This window comes from Lutjanus erythropterus, chromosome 19 (genome assembly GCF_056507025.1).
Source record: "Lutjanus erythropterus isolate fLutEry1 chromosome 19, fLutEry1.hap2, whole genome shotgun sequence".
Lineage (NCBI taxonomy): Eukaryota > Metazoa > Chordata > Actinopteri > Lutjaniformes > Lutjanidae > Lutjanus > Lutjanus erythropterus.
Window position 1 is genome coordinate 2,636,722 of NC_139335.1, and position 27,684 is coordinate 2,664,405.

General features: G+C 40.0%; 1 protein-coding gene across 2 annotated transcripts; it reads right to left on the reverse strand.

Annotated features, from left to right (window-relative positions):
* On the reverse strand, window positions 1-27,246 carry LOC146309012 (protein kinase C and casein kinase substrate in neurons protein 3). Of its 2 annotated transcripts, none has more exons than XM_084744281.1 (10): window positions 27,009-27,246; window positions 22,885-22,952; window positions 11,198-11,354; window positions 9,840-10,075; window positions 7,199-7,354; window positions 4,841-5,016; window positions 2,733-2,853; window positions 2,562-2,632; window positions 2,331-2,410; window positions 1-1,401 (listed from the first exon to the last, which is right to left on the reverse strand). In XM_084744281.1, the coding sequence occupies exons 2-10, from the start codon at window positions 22,942-22,944 to the stop codon at window positions 1,292-1,294; spliced, it is 1,167 nt and encodes a 388-aa protein (XP_084600407.1). In that variant the 5' UTR covers window positions 22,945-22,952; window positions 27,009-27,246; the 3' UTR covers window positions 1-1,291. The 2 variants fall into 2 exon arrangements, with proteins under 2 accessions (XP_084600407.1, XP_084600406.1); XM_084744280.1 differs by lacking the exon at window positions 27,009-27,246 and adding an exon at window positions 26,592-26,828.
* Between the last annotated feature and the right edge of the window lie 438 nt (window positions 27,247-27,684).

The window sequence follows — 27,684 nt, forward strand, 5'->3', positions numbered from 1 at the left end:
ATATTCACTCTCATTTAGCTCTATTTTTATACTCCTGAGAGAAATATCTGGTGATTTAGCTGTTAAATGCTCCACTGTGTTCACCAGCTAGTTGCTCACTGTGTCCATCTGTTGTTTGGTAGCAGCTTTTAGAGCTTTTTAGAGCCGCCAATGAGAGCGGTGAGACTGAACCATTGACCGTCTCGATCGCCCCCTGGTGGCTGGCTGCAGTACAGGTCATAAACCTTGCCTCACCAGTGTTAACATGTAGGACGTGGACCAAACTAAAACATCAGAGTGCACGTCAAATACATTTTTTTTGTTCCAAAGATGGTTTAAATTAGTTATTAGATGCTATAAAAAGGAGGTTGCACAGTGAGGAGGAAGTGGAGCCACAGGATCCATCTTCATTTATGTCAAAGGTTGTGGGCCAGAAAAACAAAACAGTGAGCTGCTCTGTAGAGCTGAGGGGATCCACAGAGTCTAGTGATGTTTGTCTCTGGGCTCGTCTCTACATGCAAAAGCTTTCATATAAGTATTGTAAGTTGTTATTATGAAAATATACAAAATAAGATAGCATCGGAGCTCCAGGAATGTGTGTTGATGCTGTTGGCCAGCAGTTTCCTATCTGTACCTGACACATAACTGTGGGGATGAAACTGATAATCCTCACATCTCATTGAGTATTTGACAGCTGACAACCATATTTAAAAAAAAAAATAGAATGACTGTTCCTTTAAACCACAAAAAATGAAGAGAAATACAGATCATATAACTATCTACATCTATCAGGCTGACTCCACTTGTAAGGCTGTTTCGGATTAATTATAATCACAGTATTAGCATCACTTTCTTCATATGTTGAGAGGCTTTGTGAGCATTTTAATAGCAATATGTTGTGCTGCAAAAGAATAAAAACAGCTCAAAGAAAACCCTGTAATGTAGTTTCAGCACCAAACAGCTGGTTGTGTAGCGTACCTTACAGGCAGCATTTTATACCTTTTTTAACATTAAAGCATCGTTTATCATATGGCTTTCAGTACAAGTGGTCTATGCATACTGTATATATTAAAACATTTGTGAAAATCCTTCAAGAGATTACACAACCTGGGTCGTTTTTAAAAATCTAGCGCCTATAAGCAGGATCACTCTCTCAGCACAGACCAGATCTTTGGCTAACAGCTACTCGGCGTTGTTCTTTACAGCACTGGTTTTATCTTCCTGGTATTTTAAACCAGGTTTTGATTTCACACAGTGAAATGAAGCGTGTGATGTAAAAACATATTTCATTTTTCAGTCTAGATGTGTTCAACTAAACCACCTCCACGTAGTTGGCTGGGTAAAGACCCTCCCACCCATCATCCTTCATCCCCCGACACCATCCCTGATCGTCCTCATCCTCGATCTTCAAGAACTCCTCACCTGCAGGGAGGCAGAGAAGTTTCTTTTTCAGAAATGTTTTTTTTTTTTTTAATTAGGGTAGCAACTAACATTTATTTTAATAATATAATCTAATCAATTTACAGTCAAATAAACATCTGAAATTTGAAGCTCTTTGTGTTTCATAGACTGTACTCTTAAAAATCAGGGTTCTAACAGGGTTTGTCAAGGGTTCTTTGTAAGACTAAGGGTTCCACTGAGAACCTTTTTCAACCAAAGAACCTGTTTTAGAAGAACGAGTTCTTCGATGATTGTTTAAATCCTTTAAGAATTGTTTCATTAAGGGTTTGTCAAGGGTTCTTTGTACTGTATTATAAAACGGTTCTCAGCAGAAACACTTGAGTCTGTCCTAGATAAAACCCTTGGAACATAAAAAGGTTCTCTGTAGAACCTGTAGGGGAGAATGTGTAGAACAGTCTAATTAACACCCTGGGGATAGAAAATAATTATGGTAGAACACCTTGGTTGGAACCTTGTAAGCACCCTTATGAAGGTATAAGTTAGTTAAAAGTTTTGGGATATGAAAAGGTTCTTGGTAGAACCCCCTGGGAGGACTCTAGGCTCTTGGTAGAACCCCTCAGGTGGGTTCTAGTTAAAACCTTTGGCATATAAAAAGGTTCTTGTTAAAACCCTTGGAATATAGGTATGACCCTTTATGTTGAGTTCTAGGTAGAACTCTTTTAAAGGGTTCCAGATGACCTTTTCTAATAGGAACCAAAAATGGTTTGCTTGTGGAGACAAGCAGAAAATATATGGTTCTAGTTAGCACCTTTATTTCTAAGAGTGTCCAATGATTGATTACGGAAAGAGCTTCCAATTTGCAACCCTACTAATGACGACTGAAAGATAAATCAACAGTGTGTGTGTGTGTGTGTGTGTGTGTGTGTGTGTGTGTGTGTGTGTGTGTTTACCTGCTTTAAATGACAGCTCGTCGGTCTCCTGGCCAACATAATCATACAGAGCTCTTACTCTCACTCCTCCAATCATCACGCTGGAGGAAGAAAGAGAGACAGAGTGACACAGAGAGGAGACAGAGAGACAGATGGGTGTTTGATCAGCCGTACACCGACAGCTACACGGCTTCACATCATTGTGGAAACAAACTTGCACAGAATAATTTCCTTTGGGATAAATGTTCTCACCTCCTCTCTATTGTTCCTTTCTTCTCAACTTCTTTCTTCCCTTTTTTGGTTTTCTTCTCGGGAGTCCATTCCTAAAAAAAAAGAGAGAAAACATTTGAACATAATTAAAACAAGGAGAATTGAAGTTTTTGAGTAATAGAAACGATTGGAGACCGACATAAACTGAAATACCTGGAAGTGGGGCCAGTCGGTGGGCATGCCGGGCCCGTGGGTGTTTTTCCACCAGCGAAGGTCCTCGTGCTCATCGATGGCCATCAGTGTGTTGTGGAGCTCATCATACACGGCCCTCACACTGAACAGAATAAATAAGACAACCCAAAATGAGACTGATACAACTTTTACAGACAAACTAAACAGATGTGTAATCTGTTACCCGGTACATCATGTTTCAAGCTCTGATTTTTTTTGTTGTTTTAGTGTTAATTTTGTAGAATTTGACGTTAGCATCTTGCCAGTGTGGCTATTTGGCTAAATGTTGTAATATTGAGGCACAGTTAAAAGAACATATTGTGTTAACATTAAACCTCATTTGAAGCCAACTGAATGACCCTAAAGTCAAAACAAAATACTGAGAGGCAGCGTTCAGTTTTTATGCACCACATATCTGGAATCTGGTCTCCTGCAACTGTCAGTTCTTTTAAATCAAGACTGAAGACGTTTCTGTTCGCCTCTGCCTTTCATTAAACAAAATTTGAGGCTTTCGATTAATATCTTTAATTGCACTGTAACTTTTATTTTCCTTTTTTATCCTATTTTTATTTTCTATTTAACTCTTTTACTTGATGCCTTTTATGTTTTATGTAAAGCACTTTGAATGTGGTCTACAAATAAGCTCGCCTTGCCTTACCAGCCTCTATATCTGTTTTGCATTTCCACCACAGACAGTACTTATGATCTTACATGTGGGCGGGGCTAGTGCTTAAACTTTTTCACTTTTACAGCAGCGTGGAAACAACACACGAGACTTCTTGGCCTTGAGAAGCTGTAGCATCTATTAACTGACATGCTGTATCCTACAACAACCTACTACATTTTCCTTTGCTCCGCTCTTATTCACCTTCACTTTTCTGCTGTTAGCTTTCACTCGCAAAACCGTACATTCGCCACGCTGTTTTGTGTTCTTCCCTCTGGGGATGGGGTTGTTTATTACAACGAGGAAACAAGCTTTGTGTGAGAAAAGGCTGCAGGCATCACAACAGAAGACTGCTCAAAAAAAAGAAAAGAAACAGGAGAGTTTCCTACATCAGAGCGCTGACGACAAGACATTTCTGTTTGCTCGGATCCTGTCTGACTGATCAGTGGTCTGCAGTGTTTTCACCTTTCCTATTCCACTCAACTTTAACTGAACTGAAGTGGTCTGTTGGTGGAAAACCTTAGCACACACACGTCAACAGCAACTTCAAACTCTTTCGGTGCTTCAACCTAAACTTCAGTTTGAAGGCACATGTTTCACGCGCAACTTTCAGCAAAAATGAGCTTATTCTAGTTTCCCTAAAAACCCGCTGCTGCTGTGGTGAATATTTTGAATCAAACTCAGGTGTCATCTGAGCTAAATGAACCACAGTCAAGCTGCTGCTGGACAATTAAACAAATGCTTCACATTTCTACTGTCAGTTTAAATGTTCTCATTGTCAGTTCACTGTTACGGTTAACGGTAACAGTTTACTTGAAGTGGTGCTCATACGGCTTTACAGGCATCGTAACCTGAGCATGATTTAATAAACACAACATGCAGCGATGTAGGAGGTTGAATACTTTATGGGACAGCTGTATACTTAATGACGTGGTATTCATTCTAATTTAAACCTGCTGATGTTTCTCTGATGGTTTTACCGTTTATTTAAATTTCTAATTGGCACGTAATCTGCTTGCACTGCCACCCAAAGCATTTTAAGTGTTACCCAAGAATTAAGAAGATTAATAGAGTATATAATTTCTCTCATCTACCCCATATCCCCTGAAGATTTTATAAAGTAATTAGGTTACTGTCTCAGCTATTATTTCCTTTATGAGAGTAGAAGTGAGTCACTGGGAAACACTCTTGTGCCATGTGTGGTGGAACAGCATTCAATCAGTGCTAAAGTGAGTCAAGTTATTGATTTTAACATACTTAGCTCTAAATACACGGGCAGACACGAGATGGGAAGCCTCAAATTAAAAAATCTATTCTACCTGTGTTACGGCACACACTGATCTTCATCTAATCAGCAGAGACGGCAGCTTAGGCGTTAAAAGAAATGTTTATTTTTACAGCCAACACACAAAGCGATGTGGTTCACCTCTCATTGTTGGTGATGTCCAGGTGTTTGTGGATGGAGAGAAAGGCCTGTTTGAGGAAGACGATCCTCTTGCGCTCCTCGTCCTGCGATTGGTCAAAGATGGACTCCATCTCCTCCATGTAGCGTGGAGCATAGCGGTTCACCTCCTCCAGGACTTTCTCATAGCGGGCTCGAACCTGTAAACGTTTAGAGACACTTTCATGCACTGAAGATGGACTCGCTAGACTCAAAAATATTGTGATATTTGATTTTGTCTATATTGCACAGCCTTAACGCCACTGTTCTGCATTCTAAACTTTAAAAAAGATATATTATGCTCATTTTTGAGTTCATATTTTAATTTGTGGGTTCTAGTAGAGTAGGTTTACAGGCTTAAATGTTCATAAAACACATTATTTTTCTTGTGCTGGCCAGTTTTTCAGCTCTTTTATTCACAATCTGTCTGAAACCCTCCGTGCGCTCCAATACCCAAACTGCTGTACTATCTAGTATGCCAGAAAAAGATTTAGCACGTCCCAATACACAGTATATCAAATGCAATATGCCAAAAATATCAGGATGTCCTACTGCATCCGGTCATATTTTGCATTATGCAAGCCAGCATGCTTTTCTGGCTATTCTGACCCACAATCCTTTGCAATGGGTGTATGAGCAAGAGGGTCAAAATTCAAGGTGCCATCTTATGAGAAAGTTGTATTGTATGCATACTGCATGCAGCTTGTAAGGGCAGTTGCAGTATGTACTAAAAGTAAGTAAGTCTGCTCTGATTGGTCAGCTCAGGTCCCTGCTCAGAGGACACCACCCACTGTGATTGACTAGGTTTGTTAAGCCCTTTATGACATCATAAAGGGAGCCAAGTCTGCCTCACCCATTTTCTGAAAAAGGTAACAAGCAAGAAAGAGAGGGAGGGCACTTTCTCATATTTTCTGGTTCTTTAGAGATGCATTTTTTTATTTTTTTTTTGGAAAACCATGAAAAAGTGTATGTTGTACAATATGCGACCTTCAATAAAAGTTATGGAAGTCATTATTGCTGTTAAATGGTCGCTGTCAGTGTTTCACTGTAATATATGATGTTTTGATTAAAATCACTGTTGCATTAATGTGTATGTTGCATTTTTCTGCTGTAGATGTTTAAGGCTGAGCTGATTTTAATTACCTTATATATTGTTGGATAGTTTAATCCGCAGCAATGCGTCATAATCTATAAGATCATAATATGTTTGCCCTCCATATTGTAACCTCAACTCCAACCTGGATGTACACTTTTAGCCACTTGTAACTTTTATCCAAACCCTGACATTAAAATTAGAATGACAACTAAATAAGAAAAAATTAATATGAAAAATTGTTTGTAAATGCAACATCTGAAGGTGGCCCCTCGTCCCCCGACTCAACACAGAGGGCGAGGGACACATACTGTGAATTAGGAGAGGGAGCGCTGGTGCACTGATTGTGAGAAATAAAATGTTATTTTCTGATTGTTTCACAGTTCCAAAGCACAAATAAACATGCCCACACCTCCACACAACGCCAGATTGTGTGTGAATACAGTCAAAGTGATCCTCAGTCTGCTCTGCCTGTGTGTGTCTCTTTCTGTCTTTGCAGGTCTCAGCAGAGGAAAAAGACACAGAAAGTGATGTAACCGTTGGTTGCTATGTTTTCCCAGAGTTCCGACCTCAAAACCTGCATGCTGTGTTGACTGGGGGCTAAAGACCGCTGCTACACAGGCCGAGGCCCAGAAATGTCCCGAGTAAAGCAGAACATGAGAAAATAAAGAACTGAGTGCAGAATCTCTGCAGGTACAGACACCAACACACACTTCAAGAGGGTCATAAGTGACGATTAAGAGAGATTATGTTCATATGAGTCTATATATTGTTTTATACGGAGATGTTGCATATTAGGCCTTTAATATTAATTAAAATAAAGCAAAATTGCTCATGGATTGTCTCAGTCTTCTTCTTAGAAATTCATTTTAAATCTGAATTAAATATTCCACCCAAACCACCATTCTCTCCCACTGCACTGAACTGTTTACATCCATCTTGGCTAGCTAGCAGCCTTGTCTGTCCCTGCCTTTTGTTGGCATCTCTTTGTTTCTTGGCGCCACAGACTGTCAATCTGTGACACCGTCTGAAACAGGTGGCAGGAAAGTGTGTTGCATCATTGCGAGCTTGTGTGTGTGTGTGTGTGTGTGTGTGTGTGTGTGTGTGTGTGTGTGTGTGTGTGTGTGTGTGTGTGCACAAGTTACAAAACAACTTGCAAAGAAGAATTCTTCGTAGCACCACTAGTGGTCAAATTAAATCAAAAGCCCCAGTCGAAAACCATTAACCATGAGAAGAAAGATGTCGCTTACCTTCTCGGCCTCCTGTTGAGCCAGTTCTCTCTCCTCCTGGATCTTCTTCTGTTTGTCGATGGCGACGTCTGGGTTCCCCTGAGCGTGTGCTTCCCGCTCCCTGGCGGCCTGCTCCTTACGGCTCACTTTGTGGTACGCCCTCCTGGCTTTATCTAGCTGTGGACGAAGAAAAACATGACTTTACATTTAACCTGTGCATCTTATCTTGAAACCTGAGATGCACCTGACTTTGAGAGGCATCAGAATAAAACACTGGTGCATTAGGTCTCTGTGGTCTAAATATAGATCTTGAATTGAGGCCATTTACTTAATGAGTGCCTATTTGTGATGCTGCAGTCACTTTTAGTATGTATAAAGTATTGATTCCCTGAGGGGCTCGTCTATTTTTTTTAATGCAAATATGTTACTCTGCTTTTGATGAATGTCCTCTTGTCCTTAGCTGCTCTCAAAACACAGAGGAGCGCTGATTCAAGTGGCTCATTGCTTTTTAATGCTTATGAGAAGTGGGTTTATGTGGTTAAAGGTCTGTGTTCTGGTCACTTAAGTCCTGGACCGGACGGTAAAGTGTAAGCTGGAAATGTGGCACTCTGGTTTTTGTTTTTTGGAGCATCTCTCCAAAAAACAAAAACCAGAGTGCGGGAAGGACTGCAGCTGCACTGGGTGAATGTGTGGGACTGAATTTGACGTGGATCAGGAAGTCATGGGAAAGAGACTGACGTGTAGTTAACTTCATTAAGACCTTAACAAGCAGCAGTCTAAATATAGACCGGACTGTTTGGTACCATATTTCAGGAGGCATCCAGTTTAATCTTCACAAAAGCTAAACAAAAACACACATCATTTGAAGGCGCAAAGCCTTACATTTCTATCTGCATAAACCATTTTAACATCCCAGTTTCACAATTGCTCAAGTTTGTAGCAGAAGTATGGACAAAACCTATAAACCTATAAAATAAGAAATATAAGTCAGAAAAAATACTAATTTTGAGTGTTTCTGTCTCTGTTGATTTGTGACAGTCTCTCATTTGAAATAAACGAAACTGTTCTAACTTTGGCAGAAAAAAGGAACATCCATTTAGGAGCCCGTCGCTCATAGCAGGAAAGAAAAGGTTGCTTTTAAGTGGCTGTATGAGTTGTCCGAGCTGCTAGAGCTGTCCTATCTAGTCTGATGAGCATGAACTGATGAAGCCTGCTCGGATGAGAGGCGAAACGTCTTCTAAGACAATTTTACCAGTCCAGTTGCGATCGATTTAATCCCTTAAGGTCACTTCTACTGTTCTAGCATTTGCTTATGATTAAACAATTATCACACCTTTATTTTGAAAGGGCTCCGTGCTGTGTTCATTGGTAATGATAATGAACTGTATCTTTTATATTAAACTGAAACTTTATTCACTGCTGTACATCCATGTTGAGTCTGTTGTTCTTCCTCTACTTGTATTGCTACTATAATTGAAGGCTGTATGCAGCCTGCATGCTACACTGTAAAACATCTTTTGGATATTGCCAATAAAAATATTGGCCCACAATTCATCACATGACAATTCAAAGATGGTGCCCTACATAGAAAACTTCTAACCATTCCATTATTGGAGATTTGACCATTTTTAGGGCTTAACATCATTTGTTTCTGGCCCACAGCGGCCTGATCAATTTCTCATGTGGCTCTGCATGAAAAATTATTGCCCATCTCTGGTTTAGGCTGATCGATCGTATCGAATTCAAGTGATTTTGGTCAGTATCAGACCGGCTTTTTTAATTTACCATTTCTAGTTGTTACTATTTTTGGAGTGCCTGCAGTGCCTTCCTGTTTAAATGCCAGATCACAATGGCTCATCTGTTTTTGCAGACCAAAATAATGTCAGCGTGTTTTTAAATGTGTCGTTACTATTTTTTTTTAAAGGAAGAAAAATGGTCCCAGCCTGCTGGAGGGGCGTGTCCGTGTCTGTGTTTGATTGACAGCAGCTGGCAGGCTGCCACGGTTCCAGTGTCACACCTAAAGCGAACAAACATGGACTGTAGCCTGCGTGTCATGGGCTGACAGCGTCCTGAGGAGTGAGGACCACACAAGCATCTAATCAGACCAAAGCGCAGGTACGTTTACATGCTGCTGCAGCCGAGCAGCTCATCAGTTATTTAGCCGGCAAACTGATGTCAGCTGTGCACTTTTCCCCCGGTGAGTGTTTGTTTGGTGGCTCGTTCGACAAGCTGAGGTGCAGGACAAGACGTGTGTTCATGTTTGTAAGATAAGAAGCAGGAAAGATAATGTGGGCTGTTGTTCAGAGCATGTGACTCAGTGTGTCCATCTGCTCTGTCTGATAGAACACTAACATTATTGTTTTGTGCAGGATTTGATTGGCTGTATAGAAATCAAGTTTATGCAAAAGTAGGGGATCATCATGAAACCAAAAAATATAAAACATATTTTTCCTTTTGGCTTCTTTTTTTCTCAAAGGAGAAGACAGGACAAGTGAATTACAGAGTAGATGTGTATGCTGTCTATCTCTGAATGTGGCTCTGTCATCCAGAAGTGGATTTATCTGTTTCATATCAGTGTTTCAGGCGAGAGCTTTCAATCATCTGAATAATCCGCTGTAATAAAACCCACAGATCCTACCTACTGAATCTGAGAAATTCAGACCTTTTTAAGTCGTTTGGCCCACGGCTTCTGAGCACGTATAAAGCCCGTCTCAATGTCCTGGGACTCCTTAAAGCCTCCAAATAGCTTCTTGTGGAAGGTGTCCTTCTGCCAGGTCCTGACCCGGTCTCCATCCTCCGACACCAGGGAGCGACAGATGGAGGCGTGTAAGGAGGCCAGCCGGTCAGCGGAGGACAGGAAACACTGCCAAGCCTTCAGAAGAGATCCATATAGAGGACCTGAGGGAGGGGCACGAAAACCAGAGAATCACATTCCCAACATGTTCTTTGTGCTTTAGAGGGGTTGGGCATCGAGACGCGGTTTCAAAATTAGAACTGGTTCCAAAATTATAATTCCAGCTCATTGATTCCTGCACTTATGCTACTTTATGCTGCTGTTAAACGATTTAACTTAATCAGAAACATTAAAATCCAAACAATGCCCAACCCTATACTTTAGAGCATGAGTTTTCAACAGGTGGCCCAAGGACCCCTAGGGGGTCCTAAGAGTTACTGCAGGAGGTCCACCAAATTATCATTCTATTTTTTGTTTGTTTGCCTTTTCTTCCCTAAAATTACAATTTGTCTGAAAGTATATGAAGGCTACCCATACACCCTTGTGTAATCATGTGAACAAGATTCCCTATTTAATCACTGTGAGGCACCTATCCATAACAGTGAACTGTGAACTTTGCATTATTTCGTAGTATTAATGGCCAGTTAGCTGTATTTTTTAAATTATTATCCTAAGTAGCATGCAGTGAGATGCATTGGATTGTTTTGTAACTTCCAGAGCAATAGACTCCGTCAAACCACATGTGAAAATGCAGAAGGTGAGGATAACGCTGCTAAAATTTGAGCTAAGGGGTCCATGACCTGAAAAATGTTGCAAAAAAATGAAAAAAAAAAAAGTTTTGCTCTGTATTCCAATAACAGTTTATTAAGATCAACTCTCTCTTCTCCTGTTTCCTCGACCTACATATGCTATGTGCCAGACTCGTTTATGTTGAAAAGAAAACCAAATTTTGAAGATGGTTGAAAGATGCTGCTGGGAAACCTGCAAAACATTAACATATTCAGTTAGCTAATGTTAGCAAAAAGCAGGCTAACTAGCAAGCTAGTCTACGTCAATCATTGGCAAACTAGTTAGGTAGAGTTTTGTTAGCATTGTTAACATTTGCTTTTACAGGAAGGGGAAAAAGTTTGCTCAACTGTTATTGGAGCACAGAGCAAAAAGGGGGCAGGACTTAGGAAGGGTCAATTCTGATGACAGGCGACTATTGGCATGACACAGCAAACTGATTTCATGATCACCGTTCACATGTTGTAAGCACAGCTAGCCTCGCAGGGTTTAGTACTCACTGGAGTCCACGACTGGTTTCCACTTGTTGCTCCATTCACTGAGCTGCTGGGCGTACTGCCTCTCCACCCGAGCTCGCTCTTGGAAACATGCCACGATGTCATTACAGGCCTGGAAGGCATCTTCTGTACGCTTCACAGTGCGCTGATAGTTCCCAGGCTGCCAGGACACAAAGAGCGAGGAAGAGCTACTGTTAACACAGAATAAACAAGGAGAGGAAGGAGGTCCAATGAAGGGCTTTAAACCCTGATACTGACACCACATAAGTGTTTTTTTGGGTTGGAAAAGCTAAAAGTGGCAGATATTTTTGCCAATATCCAATTCAGTCTTTTAGTTTATTTTCTTTTTAATTCAAACATTTTGATGCCAGAGAATAGAAAATTGTGCATCTGCTCACAGTTTATTCCTGGCAGAGTGGCAACAGCATGTAGACCATAAACTGAATTAGACAAACTAAATTAGAAACTAAAATGGAACATTAAAACAGTGCAATCTAGCAGGACTCTTATACTCTTACTACTGCTACTATTATTACTACAACTACTGCTTATGCTGTTAGTCGTCTTACTATCAATAGTTCTACTGATAACAGTGTCATTGACATATCTGCTGTTACTCTTCGTTGCTCTCTTGCCAAAAGTTAAATGAGGAGCTTGATAAGACCCTCATGACTGCACTGGAGCTGCAGCCAGCAGCCCCGCCCTCAGTCAGACACGCAGAGGAGAGGACAAGATAGAATAACCACAAATGACAGCAAAGACATGGGAGAGAACCTGTCTGTCTCTGTTATGATATAAGTGAAAGTATGACAGAATTAACAAGCTCTTGTTTTTTCCTCTCATCTGTAAAAAACAAAAGATACATTTTACATGCTGAATAAGAGTTGTACTGCAGATATAAATCTTAACTTTTTATCTTTTATTTTTTTGGGGACCCAAATAAACCCAGTCTTTGGGAATAACTGTTCTGTAGGACAGCTGAAGTCAGTATATTAGGTGTACATACAAGGTCAAATTACTAATCTATGGTTATATTTAATGAGTCAAATGTTAAATATTATGTGTATTATAGAGCCGCCTTGCACCATACACATGTATTTTTAAAAACTACAAATCATGAGTTTACCAACAGGCCATTTCCACTGAAACACTGCTGCAGCTCGGGGCAGGAGTGTTTTGTTGTTTTGTGCTCTAAATTTACAGTAGAAGTGATTGTGCTTTTTTTTACTGACACTATAGAAGTGACATATTTCAGAAGTGACATGTAGTGTTAGCAGCCCTTTTACACATTTTTTAAAAAGGCACCAAAATGAGACCCTGGAATAACTGTAGTTTAATACAATATTGCTAGTGACGTTGTATTAAGCACAAGTTGAATATATTCAGCAGAAAGGTCGTGTCACGCTGCTTTGCAGAGTGTGCAAAGGGAAGGACCGGGTGGAGCGGAGGGACACTTGTCCGCAGACAGCTGCTGACATCTGGGGAGCTGTGGAGGTGACGGCCAGGGGCAGAGCTGGAGCTTCATCCAGTCATACTGGATTCTCCTCGTCTCTCCCTAACATTTTGTCTAGTTTGTATTCCCTGACAAATGAGATTTTGTCACAGCTTTTGTCATCATTTATTTGATCGTCGTCTCATTTTCGTCAGTGAAAAAGTATTGTTACTTAATAAAACTATGCCGACAAACATTAGTCTACGTAATTAACACCACTGAAAAGGGGTGACAGTGATGAAAATGTGTGTCAGAAAACTTTTGAATGAATGAACTTTGTGAGGCAGAGAGTCCTGTCTTACAAATCAGATTCTACAGACTTAAAACATCTTCATTTAGTAAAAATCCCTGCAAAAACTCACACCATAGTCATTTTAACATGTTTTCAATCAAAATAAGAATTCTAATGTAAAAAATTAACATTGCCTCCAATACTGCAAATCATATCACAATTGCAGTATCAGTCAAAATAATTGCAAGAAGATATTTTTCCCATTTTATAAATTGTGCCTAACATTCCAGAGTATTTTCAGGTTGCCCAGTTTTACTCTGTTTTCAGTCTTTATGCTAAGCTAAGCTAACCGGCTGCTGGGTCTCTGCCATCAGAGTGGTATCAGTCTTCTCAACTAACAAAAAGTCAAAGCATAATTTCCCCCAAAATGTTGAACTGTTCCTTTAATGATTGCTCTGTTCCCTTCAGGTGCTCTCAGTACGTCGTGACAGTTAACCAGCATGTACAAATCCATGAACTGGAACCTGCACAGCCAAATGGAATGTAGCCATTAATAATGTTGTTAGTCTCACCTGTGTTTGACATGTCAAAGCGTCCTCCATGTGAACACACTTTATTTTACAGCGCACTGATAAAGCTGTGTGTTGTATCAAATTAGACAAAAATTAGAAAAAATATGTACGGCTGCAACTAATGATTATTTTCATCGTCGATTATTTTCTGGATTAATCAATCAATACTTGTTTGTCTGTAAAATGTCAGAAAATGTTTTGTCCTTAACTGAAGGAGATCCAGTTTCCTGTCAGAGAGGAGCAAAGAAACCAGAAAATATTTGCGTTGCTTGCTTCTCTGTTGGCACAGTCTGACCTCATCCTCCATCACCACAACATTAATTACAACTAACGAGTATTATTGCAGTTTTACTATTCATTTTCTCCCACAAGGATTGCAAAGACTGCCGTGGTATTATATTGTCATATGGTCCAACGATTAATCGATTGTGAGTCAATGGTTAATTTAAATGGGTTTGTTGTTGTTGTTCTGATTTGTTTTTGTACATTTATATTGCATATCTTTATATCTATATATATATATATATATATATATATATATATACATGTATACATACATATATACATACATACACAACACTGCATCACATCACTGGACACTGGATCACTGCCTCTCATACAAACAGATATACACATGCACACACACATGCATGCATGCAAGCACACACTCTCTCTCTCTCTCTCTCTCTTTCTCTCTCTCTCTCTCTCTCACACACACACACACACACACACACACAAAAACACATGCACACAACCTGCAGCAGATCTCTACCCCTGGACTCATACACCCATATCATCATACACACCTTTGTGTTGTCCTCTGCATCTGTATGTACTCTGTCTATTCTGGTTATGTCACACATTTTCACCAATTTAAAAAAAAGACTCAAACTGATTAATCAATTGTTAAAAGTTAGCTAATCAATTAATAATCGATTAATCGTGGCTGCTCTACTTTATGATACAGTTCTGTTGAAATCTGTTCTGAATCATCCTCTAATAAAATCTAATACGGGATAATAAAAGGTCTAATACTGTTTAATAAAGCACTTAGTTTTTGTCTAATTTGATTGAAAGTAAATCTTAGAAGTATCTTGTGAAATAAAGTGTGATCATTTCCACTTCTCCTGTAAGAGCTTCAACTTGAAACAGGCACTGCTGGTCTATTCTCTGGTCAGTCAGTCATAACAAGGTCCAGCCTGCATCCTCGTCTCCTTTCACAGCTGTCACAGCTGCCGCAGCCGTCTAAGGTCAACACCCACGTGCCACAAGTGACACTCTACTGGCATTAAGTTTCCTGTGGTAAACTCTGCTGCCGGCAGCAGCAGCAGCAGCGTGGGGTGTGGTCAGCGGACACGCGGACAAGACCGGGCCGTAAAAAACAAATCCAGACGGAGAGGGAGAACAAGAGGGCAGCAGAGGCAAGGCCCTGAGTGTAATAACATATCTGGAGCAAATGTGTTGTTTGTAGATGTGGTATTTGGAAATCTCTCTGCAATTTTCCTGGCAGCCGCCGTCAGCTCCCACTCAGCACTCACTCCTACTCTCTTTTTCACTTTCTGTCAGACTCTATCTGTTAGTCACTGACACACTGCGACAGCTGATTGAAAGGTTTCTGGGCAACATATATGATGTCATGTTGTGTTAAATCATCTGAGGCAGTGCACTTATTGTAAACATCATCAAAATTAAATGTGGAACTCAGTGAGCAGAACTTTCTCATGCTGACATCTTCACTTGTCAAACAAAGTTCTAACCAATAAAATCTATTATCGAGTTCCAGGTACTGATGTTGTTAGTGACGGTTACACCAAACAGAGAGACGTTGTTTATATTATTAGCTACACTCAGAGAAATAAGGGTTCTTTCTGCAGGTCTGAGGTTCTAACCAGAACCATTTGTTTCTAAATTAATCTTTTTTTTTTTTGAAAAGGACTCTTCAAGGGTTTTTTGAAAGACTAATGGTTCCATTAAGAGTCCTGTTCACCCGAAAAACCCTTTTTGGTAGACAGAGTTCCTTTAAGAAGGTTCTCAGTAACCCCTGGGTGGGTCCTCCATAAAACTCCTGGAGTGTAAAAGGGTTCTTGGTAGAACCCCCTGGGTGACTTCTAGATAAAACTCTTCGAGAATAAAAAGATTCCTAGTAACCCACAGGCCAGATTCTAGATAAAATCCTTGGAATGTAAAGGGGCTCTTGGGTGGGTTCTGGATAAAACCCTTCAATTATAAAAAGTTTCTCAGCAACCCATGGACTGGGTTCTAGCTGAAACCCTTGGAATGTAAAAGGGTTCTTGGTAGAACACCCTTTGTGGGTTCTAGATAAAACCCTTGGACTATAAAAAGATTCTCAGTAGCCCATCTAGATAAAACCCTTGGAATGTAAAACGGTTCCTGTTTTTTTTATATACATTAAATACATTAACACTGTATGGTACAGTACATGTTGTATGTCAGATTCTCCGTAAGATGATATTTAATTCCTCAGAGTACCAACAACTGCAGGCCTTGGGTTCCCATGGTGACATGCATTTGTCAGACTGTTCGACTGAAGACCTTTGTGTTTGTTCATTACAGCTAATTGACAGGGTTTCGATCCTAACGAGACTCTTAATTAGTGGTTAATTAAATGCAGGTGTGTTGGAAAGGTCAAGCAGTCTGTATGTGTCACAACATTTGGACAGTGCTAGCAGCAGCCGTAAGACAAATACGCAGCGTGTTTTCTGTGTACACACTTAGAAGTAAGGGTTCCAAAACGGTTCTTCCTAAAGGTCTGAGGCTCCACCCAGGACCATTTGCTTTGGAGGAACCTTTTTTTTTTTTAAAGAGAGGGTTTGTTAAGTAGAGCTTGAACCGGACGGGACCTGACAGGTGTGGGATGTATTTCTCACATATTTCACGGTCTCAAGTCGGGTTCAGACTGTGCTGTTAAGAAAAACTGTGCTAATAAGGGTCGGGTTCGGGTCGGTTTTGGACAGGATTTTGTTGGCATCGGGCTTCATCAGGCTCAACTTCTCAGACACGTTTAAAGCTCTATTGTTAAGGGTTCTTCATGAGACTAAGGGTTCCATTAAGAGCCCTTTTTGGAGGACAGAGTTCTTTCTTGCAGAACTCGTTCATCAATGATTCTTTGTAAATATATAAAAGATGGTTCTAGGCATAACCCTTTATGTTGGGTTCTAGGCAGAACTCTCTAAAAGGGCTCCAAATGGAACCTTTAGAAAAAGAGGGGTCTTCGCTATGGACAAGCCAAAGAACCTTTTATAGTTCTTAGTCAACACCTTTATTTCTAAGAGTGTAGATATGTCTTATTTTTCGCTCCTGTCACAAAGGAGATTAGGTTTTTGGTTTGTTTGTTTGTTTGTTTGTCTGCAGGATTACTGAAAAACTACAAGCCTGATTTTAATGAAACTTGGTGGAGGGGTGTAGCACGGTCCAAAGAAGCACCCGATAAACTTTGGAGCAAATTCAAATCACATTTTTAACTGATTATGAAACAGTCTCAGTTTAATACTGATGCCTCCATATGACCTATAAAAGCAAACAAGACCATCTGTGAGAAGATTGGATAAATCCATATACGCTGTAAAAATTAAAAAAACTCCAAATTTCAAGTTACTACAAAAGATTTTTGAGTTTTGAACCCAGCCAATTTATTTTTACAAACTGCTTATCTTTTGTTGAGAAAATTTACTTTTTAAAAAACCTAAGAGTTTGAGTTGTGTTCAAAACTCAAAAATCTATTCCAGAAAGCTGCCTTGAAATTTTGAGCCGTCTAAACTTTTGACGTTAAATATTTTGTTTATTATGATGGAAACACCACTGCTTATAAAATATAAAAGTTCTCAGTTGTAGCTTTATCATTGCAGGTTAATTGTTCACACCGGCATGGTAAAATGAACCGAATTCATAAATGCACTGCTGAGATGATGAGGTTTCCAGTAGACACAACCATATTTTGTAATAAATCTAACAGTTTTGGAAATATATCCAGTCATTGTGGTTATGCCTGCAGATTTGCATATCATAGAAGACTGGATTATTGGTGTTGGCGGTGGTCTGCAGTTTACAACTGTTGCTCTGGTTTTAAATAGTTTTGCTTTCATTTTTTGATAAAACTTTCTGCCTTAAGAGTTGAGATGATTCTCCTATTTTCTGAGCCAAACAAACCGTTTATTAAGCCAACTGGATCCTCTGAAAAATGCTCTGCCATAAAGCAGAAAACAGGCTGTTTTTCTTAGCTCATGAAGAGTTGACATTTTGGGGATAAGTGGTTTTCGCTGGACAGAGACGATAACTTCAAGTGGTTAGAAATTAGAACACAGCGTGTACGACAACACACATACAGAATGTGGAAGTGATTTAATACTGACAGCCTTCACAGAATGAAATCACAGCGCTCAATGTGCTTTTAATTAAACACAGTAGTTTCCTCATGCCTTAATCAGAATCTATTGGGGTGCCTCCCCCCCTCGTTTCACTCTCTTTCTTCCCTACTTTCTTTCTGTTGTGGTCCGCACTGACTCTCCTCACTCGTCTGAGAATTAAACAGAAACAGCTGAGGAATCCAGTTTGAGGCCAACGGCAACGCTGCAGAGACCCAGTTGGCCAATCTCTGAGGCAGATGCAAATCCGCTACTAGAGAATCTGTCCGAGCAACAAGAAGCAGAATAGGAAAATGGCCACGGTCCTCCATTGAAAAATCACATTTCACGTATATAACTGATCCTATCCAGAGTGCAAAGCATGTCAGGGCACAGAGAGAGCGCTGGGAACCGCTTCAGAAGTAGAACGCCATCAGGAACGGTAATATTAGCTGCTATCGAGCCGCTAATGGTCACAGTAGAAGTATTGACGCAGTCATAAGTGGCTGCAGCACAACGGCAGCAGTGATAGTAACAGTAAAGGTTGCAGCAGCAGCAGTTGTAGGATTCATGAAAGTAGAAATAGTAGAAGTATATAAGCCAGCTTTTTATATTCATGTCTTCCTAATGTGCTTATAAACTAAATATAAACATTTCCTTTCATGAGACACATTAAATAGATAGATGAAGAGCCTGACGCCAGTCCAGTCCAAACATTTACAGTCTGTTGATTTAAAACTGCATCGTCTTTTGTTTAGTTAAAAGTGTGTGTTCACAGCAGTGGTTCATAAAAAAAGGTCCATGACAAGTTTTTTTTTCATTCATTCAAAGTAAAATACACTGCTGATGTGTGTGACTTTTGAACCAACTCTTTGGTTTTACCAGCCTTAATTCTTTTGTTGATATAATGTAATTTTCCTTCTTGAATCTCTGAGTTTCAGAAATCCCCAAAAATTGTATTTGGAAATTATTGTTCACAGTGAGCTGTAAACCTGACGACATTATTTGAGTGCTTGAAAATTAAACGGTTTCAATTGAAAATATAAATATAACCATTTTTAGGCATTTTTTCCAAAAAGTAAATTATCTCAACAAAACTTTATTAGTTGGTAAAACTTTTTCAAACTTAAGAGTTTGAGTTGGGCTCAGTTTCTAGTTTAAATATTTTAATTCATGTCTAATATATTTCTAGTACATTTTTCTTTTGTTAACAAAAGTAGAAGTCTATAAAAAAAAAAAAAACAAAGGCTTTGTCGGGCTATACCAGGCCATGCAGAAGTCTGTCTGTATCTGACTCTGAGAAATAAGGGTTCCAGAAAGGTTCTCTGTGAAGGGCTGAGGTTCTACCCAGAACCACTTGCTTCTGAAGAACCCTTTTTTGAATAAAGGCTTCATCAAAGGTCCTTTGTCAGACATTAAGGACTTTTCATCCAAAGAACCCTTTTTTGGAAGAAACAGTTCTGTATAACCCTGAGTGTGTTCTGGATAAAAACCTTGGAATATAAAAAGTTCTAGTAGAACCCCTAGTGTGTTCTAGATAAAACCCTTGGGATATAAAAAGGTTCTCAATAGAACCCCCTGGGTGGTTTCAAGATAAAACATTTGTAACTTAAAATGGTTCTTGGTAGAACCTCTTGAGTGTGTTCTAGATAAACCCTTGGAATATAAACAAAATCTTGATAGAACCTCTGAATGTGTTCTACGTGAAATCTTGAAATATAAAAAAGGTAGAACCCTTAGGTGAGTTCTTGTTAGCAACCTTAGAAGGTGGAAAGGTTCTGGATAGAACCTCCAGAGAGGGTCCTGGGTGGAACCATTACACCACAGAAGGGTTCTGTGTAGAATTTCTCATAGGGGGTTCTGGGTGAAGTCTTTCACAGATGGTTCTAGGTAGATCCGTTTATGTTGGCTTCTAGGAAGAACTCTCTCCAGGGGTTCCAAGTGAAACCTTTTAATAAGGTTCTACTCTTCATTGTGGACAAGCCGAAGAACCCTTTATGGTTCTAGTTAGATCTTTTCTAAGCGTGTGAGTAAAGAGGACAGTAGTGGTGTCATTTGGGATGCAGGATCGTGTTGAAAGCGTCACAGCAGCACGTCTGTATCTATTAATATGAATAGTTCACTTGTTTACTCGACGCTGTTCACCGTTAGTGCAAACCTCTCGAAGCGGTGGTGACACTGCAAACACAAAAGAGCTTAAGTTTGCAGTATAATGACAGACAGCCCCTGAGCATGGCGGCACGATGACACAGACAGGAACTGGCCTGGAAACACATCCAACACAACAGGAGGCTGCCAAAATTACAGGAGGGGAGAGATGAAAGTGGGGCAGCCCATCGAGGCCAACGGGAGACAAAGCCAATATTAAAGCGGTAGCACGCTCAAATTAGATAGTCAGGCACTTTGAATGTTGGAAGTATTTACAGCTTTAAAACACTGTGCCAAAACATAACTGTGACTCGCAAACAGGAGAGCAGAGCAGCTCACGAAATGACAAAGTAAAATACCGTGATGTTTGTTACTGGTGCTGAATTAGAGTAAAGAAGATACAAGGCAGTTTTAAAATAAGTCACAGACATTTTTTAAAGGTAGAATCAGTAGGATTTGAAAGATCATTCCCAGGATGTCAAATTCTCTACAGATACAGCCAGCACCTCACAATTCAAGTAGGTCATAAGTGATGATTTAAAGGGATTCTGCACTATTTATTTTCTCTATTCTGTCTTATTTCTGCTTTGAATAACCACCCAGTGTAGGGGTCTCAAACTCAAACAGACTTGGGGACATGGGGTATTGTTACCTCACAGGGGGCCCACTTCAGCATTCAAGTAACAAAGCTTTACAGGTTTCCAGTAGCTTTAAATTTTTATTTCCTTTACTTTTTGTCCTACTTTCCCTTTCCATTTTCCCCCCAACCTGCTCGCTACTTAACAAAAACTGCCCAGACGTGTGCGCCACCATTTGAGCCTCCTGGAAAATGGGCTTATTCAGCTTCCTGTAAGCATTAGTTAGCTTTGTTAGCACAAACTAAAAACAGGGGAACAGCTAGCCTGACCTGAGGGAGGGATGCACGATACTCATTTTGGCCGATACTGATTTATGCACAACATCAAATTTCTCTTGTAGTCAAATTAACACATTCTTCTTGTCGTGGTGGCCAGCTGGCTGATGCAGACATAAGACACAACGCTTTTCAAAATGTGCACATGAACTGGGCTAAATAAGAAGATTTTTCTCTGTATCTGATGAGGTGACTGGTTAGCATTGTTGCCTCACAGCAGGAAGGTTCTGAATTTGAATCTCCAAACCAGCTGGGAGGGCTGGGAAATTTGTGTCTGGGGCTCTGGGGCTCTCTGTGTACCAGTGCTGCAAATGAACTGGCAGTTCGTCCAGGGTGCACCCCACCTCTCACCCAGTGTCAGCTGGGATAGGCTCCAGCCCTCTGTGAGTGGTTATGAGTGAATGAGCCTTTTTAACACCTGATTAACACTCAAAATGTTATTATGTCATAATTCCTTGCAATGTTTTGGTTTCACGTAGAGTGCAAACTCTGGTCCTTAGCTAAAGTCCTGCGTTTCTTTGAGCCTTCTATCCATTTCCTCCATGTGTCGGCTTTCTCCCTCTTTATCCTATATGTCAGCAGCCCGGGGCGTCTTATACAGCTGCAGATGGGTTTTCATTGGAGTTACTTGAAAAGCCTGGTGCGTTACTTCCAGCTTGAACAGGTACCACCTGCTTCTATATGAGTCACTGAGGGGCGGTGACAAATCTTTGGTATCTGAAGAGTTGGAAGTGAGACCGGACTGCTAAAACGAAAACTAGTTCAGTGGTGAACTGTGACTATTAGAACTGGGACTGCAGTACGGCCAAAACTTAGCCAGACATACCAAATGCAAAATACAAAATGGAAAAAGGTTTTACAAGCAGCAGGCAGCAGGTAGTTTGTGACGTGTGTTTGTAGAGTGTAGTTGCCATATACAAAAAAACCCAGCAGAGGGCAGCAAACACCACACAATTATAGCAGAATAAGTCATTTTTATACAGTTTTCTTTACTTAAACTTGTATTAAACAGTAGATAGCTGCCATTTCCTCTGTCACTATAGTAACAGAGTAAATAGAAGCTATTAAGTTAGCCACCTAGCAACAACATCGGCCTTGACTGCTTCGACCAATGGTAAATCAAATCACTGTAAATCAAAATTTGATTGGATAATTCACCTGTCACTTTCTAAACAAACACACAGACTGTGACCCTCTGTTCCATTGATGAAGTCCTAACCAATGAGTGAGCCAGCTCTAACCTTTCTCTGCCCAGAGACAACAACAAAAAAACATCTGATTGGATTTCTCTATTTTGCTGTTTTCAGCATTTCTGAAGCAAAGTTGATCGAAAATGAGTTAGAGGAGAGGAGAATAGCCTAATAATTAAATGAAATAAATCAAATACAATAACATTTGAAATACTGATATGTTAGGCCTTCTCTGGGTTCCCCTCTGTTATGGTTCTAGTTCTAGAAGGCCCTTAACACTGGAGTATTGTTGTCAATGAAGACTTCAGGAAGCCGACCATTAGTTCTTACTGGAACCTCTCCTTATCCTGCAGAACTCACTACAAATAAAAACATTATGCTGCACTATAGCAGAACAATGATGTTGCAGAGAGCGGTGAAAATGGAAAAATCGTGTCCTGGATCCCCGGAGATTTGGCCCCTGTGCTGTACACACCACAGTCTACTTTGTTTGAGCAAACACAGACAATCAAATACCTAATGAGCTGAGCACTATCACAAAAAGCTTCCAGAGAGCAGTTAACCCAAGCAACGCTGCTCAGACTGCACAATGGTTACTGTTCATACTTAAAAATGAAAGCACAGCCTTGTTCACGCTGATATGCAGCCTGAACGACAAAACTGTTCAGTCTGTTTTGACTGTAAGGTCATGGAGACCTGAGAGACGGAGGGGAAGAGCTGTCTTGTCTCTTGAAGGAGACAAACAGACAGAGACAGAAGCAAACAGAAACACACAATCTTACCATCCAGAAGCTGCGATTGTTGGCATCTTCAGGGCTGTTTTCTGAGGGTAGTGTCGACATCCTGTTCTCTGAGAGAGGAAGGAGGAGGAGGAGGATATGATTAGTTTAGAGAGCGGTATCACTCTGCCTTTTAATCTGCACACTGACCTTTCTGTAATTGCCTTCCACGTGCAGGTAATGAAGGCTTTGGGGCTCTGAAGCCACAGTACGAACAATGAAATCTTATCTAAGTCAGACATTTTTAAAATGAGCCGTTCTTCAGGGATGAACGCGACCGTGATATTACATTTAAGTTCAGCAGAGGTGATCCCATTTAGAGAATGAATATATGACTTAAATTACATATTTTATTCTCACATGATTATCTCCTCAAATATATAGCGGGCGCAGTTTCACTTTTAAACCACCAGCAACAATCTTTACATATGGGAGTCAGAGGACAACCACCTATTTGTTAGGAAATAAATCTTTTTTTGTCAGACAGTCCACAGCCCTGTCAGATGAGCCCCTGTACTGATACAGCTGATATTTAATTATTAATGTAAAACACAGTTGAGTTGTGAAGGTTGGTTTGATTAAGTCTGCGTTTATTGACAGGAGTGGCAGATGTTGGACAGTTCAGCCATAAGTACATTACTTTTTCATTTGTTTATCTTAGTTTTAGCCAACTGTTCTAACTATTGTTTTTTTTTTTATAGCTTAGCTAGCTAACTATTTCAACTGTGTATTGATTACTTTTAGCAAACTATTTTAAAAGTTTATCTGTTACTTTTACTTAACTATGTGAATTGCTTATCCACTACTTTTAGCTAACTATTTCAACTGTTCTATCACTATCAATTATTCAGCTGTTTTTTATAGCTAGCTTACAGGCTAACTATTTAAACTGTTTATCTACTTTTAGCAGTATTTTAACTGTTACCTTAAGCTAGCTATTTCAAGCATTTATTTATTACGTTAAGCGAGCTATTTAATGTTTATCCAATGATACACATATATTTAAACTGTATATCCAAACTGTTTCTGCTTCTTTTTTTGCTTTCAAGGTGTTTTTCAGACACTCAGTGCAACGTGCAGTGCTCAGCTGTTACAGCTGACTCAATGAGTAGACATATTTGTTAATCAAATTGTAATTTCTGTTTCATCTAATGAGCTATTCCACATTCCCACCTAAGTGCCCCCTGGGGTACAAGTAGCTCTGATTGGGAATCACTGCACTAATATGCATGTATGTTTGAAGGCCTGTGAAATTAAAGCATTTGATCTCCTCTCAGATAAATGACTGCTGCACTCTTGTCAGCACTAATGTGAAGATACACAGCAGGTGTATCAGTGACTGAATCATATAATGGAGGCTCTGTAAACCCATTAAAGACTTGTAGTTGCTGTTGCAAGTTGATGTCTCGCCTACAGTAAATTTAAACCAGCAGGCGTACAGTAAATCGAGGCATGCATCAGCGAGCATGGAGTACTGTGTCCCAGCATTCCCAGCACTGAAACACGAGCTATCCTAAAATAAACTGGGGGTAAAGGTCACCACATCCTATCATTCGCACACACTTTCTTCCCATGCTGGTTGCCTTGTCTGCTTTTTTATTATTGTGAAAAGAAGCATCTGGACGCTCGCTCACATGATCTAACCAACAACAGACACACACACGTAGCAAAAAGTGCCGGAAATACATAGAAAGTTGTGTGTCTGACTCAAAATCAAGTGATCCACATACAGAATTTGTGATCTTTGAATGTTACTTCATCCTCATGTGGTTCCACTTCCAAAACAGAAACTTTCCCAGTTAATTATTGAAGCTCACAGCAGTTTTTGCCTTCTGGTGTTTCAAACCCTCGATGCACCCGGAGCTGAACTCCACCCAGACAGCCTTCATGTCTTGCCTGTTTTTCATCCCTGCAGCCATCTCTCCCCGCGGCTGTTAGGCGCACAATTAGATTCAATGATTTTCCTCCACATTCTGCTGTTCACGGGGAATCACATGCTCCACAAAGAGCATAATGCCATGACTCTCCCTCTTCCTCGGCTCGCCTCTGTCGTGTCTCTAACACTGATGTCTGCTAGATTACACAACCCTGACATCTGCGAGGGGTCAGAAAAATAATGAATCGCCTCCCTTTTAACCCTTGACCTCGACTTCCTGTCCCCTCGCTGACTAACCGTCTTCAGGGTATGTGACTGTGTCTTCGGAGGAAGGTGGGGGTGGGGAAGCTCTGCTGTCCCTGCTTAATGTCCGATAATTCAGTGCATTCCTACAAGTTTTTCAGAGTAGTCTCTAACCTCTGGACACAAGCAAACTACTTGTGTCATTTCAGTCCCAACTGCATGTAAGCTTTACCCTGTACAGACACAAGAAAGTAGTCTAACCTCCTATCTACAGTACTATCGTCGCTGTGATCTACTTGCATGCCTCTCAAATAGGATTTCATGCTCTTTATAAGCATTATGTCTCTGTGCAAGTATGCTGTGCAGCTCCATATCTACTGGAATGAATTTAATGGCACCACAGACCTCTCAAACATGGTTTCATGGACTTAATAATCAATTTAAACGTCTTCTGAAGGGCTGGGATTGACCCTGACTTTGCTTTAACCTTAATGTGTAAATAAAAAGAAGTCTGAAATCTCTCAAGAATGTGTATATACATAGATATGTATATATCTATGTATATCTATATATATACATATGTGTGTGTGTGTTTTATGTGTGTGTGTATATACATATTTACACATTTGCATTATTTCTTTCATGTCATTTTGTCTTGTTATGCCTTTTACATAATTTTTTGAATGTTGTTTTCTCCTTTTTACTTATTTTACGCTTCATGTTGTGTGTCTTTTATGTAATTTATGTCATTTTTCATCTTCTCATGTCTTTAAAGTTGTTTGTGTCTTGTTATGTCTTTCATGTCATTTTTGTCTTGTTGTGTCTTTCACTTAGTTTTTCTTTCCTTATCACCTATTCCAGCCTGTTATGTTGTTTGTCTTGTTGCATCATTTATGTCATTTTTCACTTTATTATGTCTTTCACACCATGTTTTTTTGTTGTTTTAGTCTTGTTATGTCATTATGATACTTTTTGTATTAAGTCTTTCACATTGTTTTTCTTTTTTTTACTTTGTTTTCATCTTTTTACTTATTTTATGCTTTTATGTTGTTGTTATTTCTTGCATTAAGTCTTCGACAGTCTTTCTTGTTTTCATGTTGTTTTCATCTCGTTACTTATTTTACACTTTTATGTTGTTTGTCTCAATACGTCATTTATGTAATTTCTCATCTTGTTACGTCTTTTATGTTGTTATTTGTTTTGTTATGTCCTGTTATATCATTTTCTTCTTGTTATATCTGTTGTCTGTTTCTTATTGTTCCGTCCATTTAGGTTGAAATCTGTCTCAACTTTGGGAAGGCAGCTCACTCTAATGCAAATCAACAATAATCAACCCCTCAAATGCATTTAAACTAAAGTATTGAGCCTATTTTGAAAATGTAAGGAGTAGAAAGAACAGATATTTGTGTTAAAATGTAGAGAGTAAAAGTAAAACATTCTCAGAAACATCAATACTCAAGTACAGTACAGATATCTGAAAAATCTACTTAAGTACAGTAGCAAAGTACTTTATTACTTCCCACCTCTGCTGACTGTCACTGAGCTTAAAGAAAGTGGTAAAATGTGTTTCCTGTACCTGCTCTTCACCTACCAGAACAGATCTAATTCCACCACGGGCCCTCCAGACTTCTGAGAATCTCTTTGCAGGTCAGACAGGAAATTCGTTCCCCCAGTTTTCAGAAATCCAATCCAGTAACTCTTCCAGTAACTAAAACTCTAAAAACTTCATAACAGCAAACTAAAATCTAAACTCGTTTGAGGCACAAGAGCTTCCAACCAAGCAACTCTTTCACCCCTAGTGTCCTGCGCCCACTCTGGCACACACACACACACACACACACACACACACACTCCTCCCCCTGTCCCCGTTTCATCTGTCATACATAACTCACCACGCACACTTTGCATAGAGGAAATATATAGCAACAAATGAACACACAGAGCAGAAATAGGAGCTCGATCACTCCATCAGATCTCACTTGAAAGCAGCCATACTGCAGCTCCTTACCTCTCTGAATGTTGGGGCCCTCTCTGCTTCAACCCCCTTTTTTTCTTCTTTTTGTTTTACAGGTCAAAACTTTCTTTATTCTCCCCCTTTTTCCCCTCAGTCTTTGTGCAGACTTTCAGGCTCTTTTCTCTCCGTTCTCCTGTCTTCTTCACTTCTCTCCTTGCCTTCTGCAGCTTTGATTTTCCACTCGTTCTGGACAGTGCTGCTCCTGCTCTTCCCCTTTCTTTGGCCCACTGTTTGTGTCAGATGAGTTGGCTTCTTTTTTTTTCCTCCCTCCCTCCCTCACACCCTCCCTCCCTCCCTCCCTCCCTCTTCGTCTCTCTCCCTCCCTCCAAAACAGCTGCAGGGAACTTATTCTCTTGTTCTTTGTACTTCACCACTTGTTGGAGGTTGTCTCTATCTTTTCCTCTTTCATTCACTTGCTTCACCTCCCTCAGAGTGGTGTCAATGAAGTGTGCATTGTGGTTTTGCATGTGTGCGTGTGTGTGTGTATGTGTGTGTGTGTGTGTGTGTGTGTGTGTGTGTGTGTGTGTGTGTGTGTGTGTATGTGTGTGCGCACGTCTAGGTGAGTCAGACAACAACTGACTCACCTAGCCAGAGTCTGTGTGTGTGTATTTGTGTGTGTTAATGGTCTATTAACAGAGATGGGAAGTAACACATAAAGTACAAATACTTT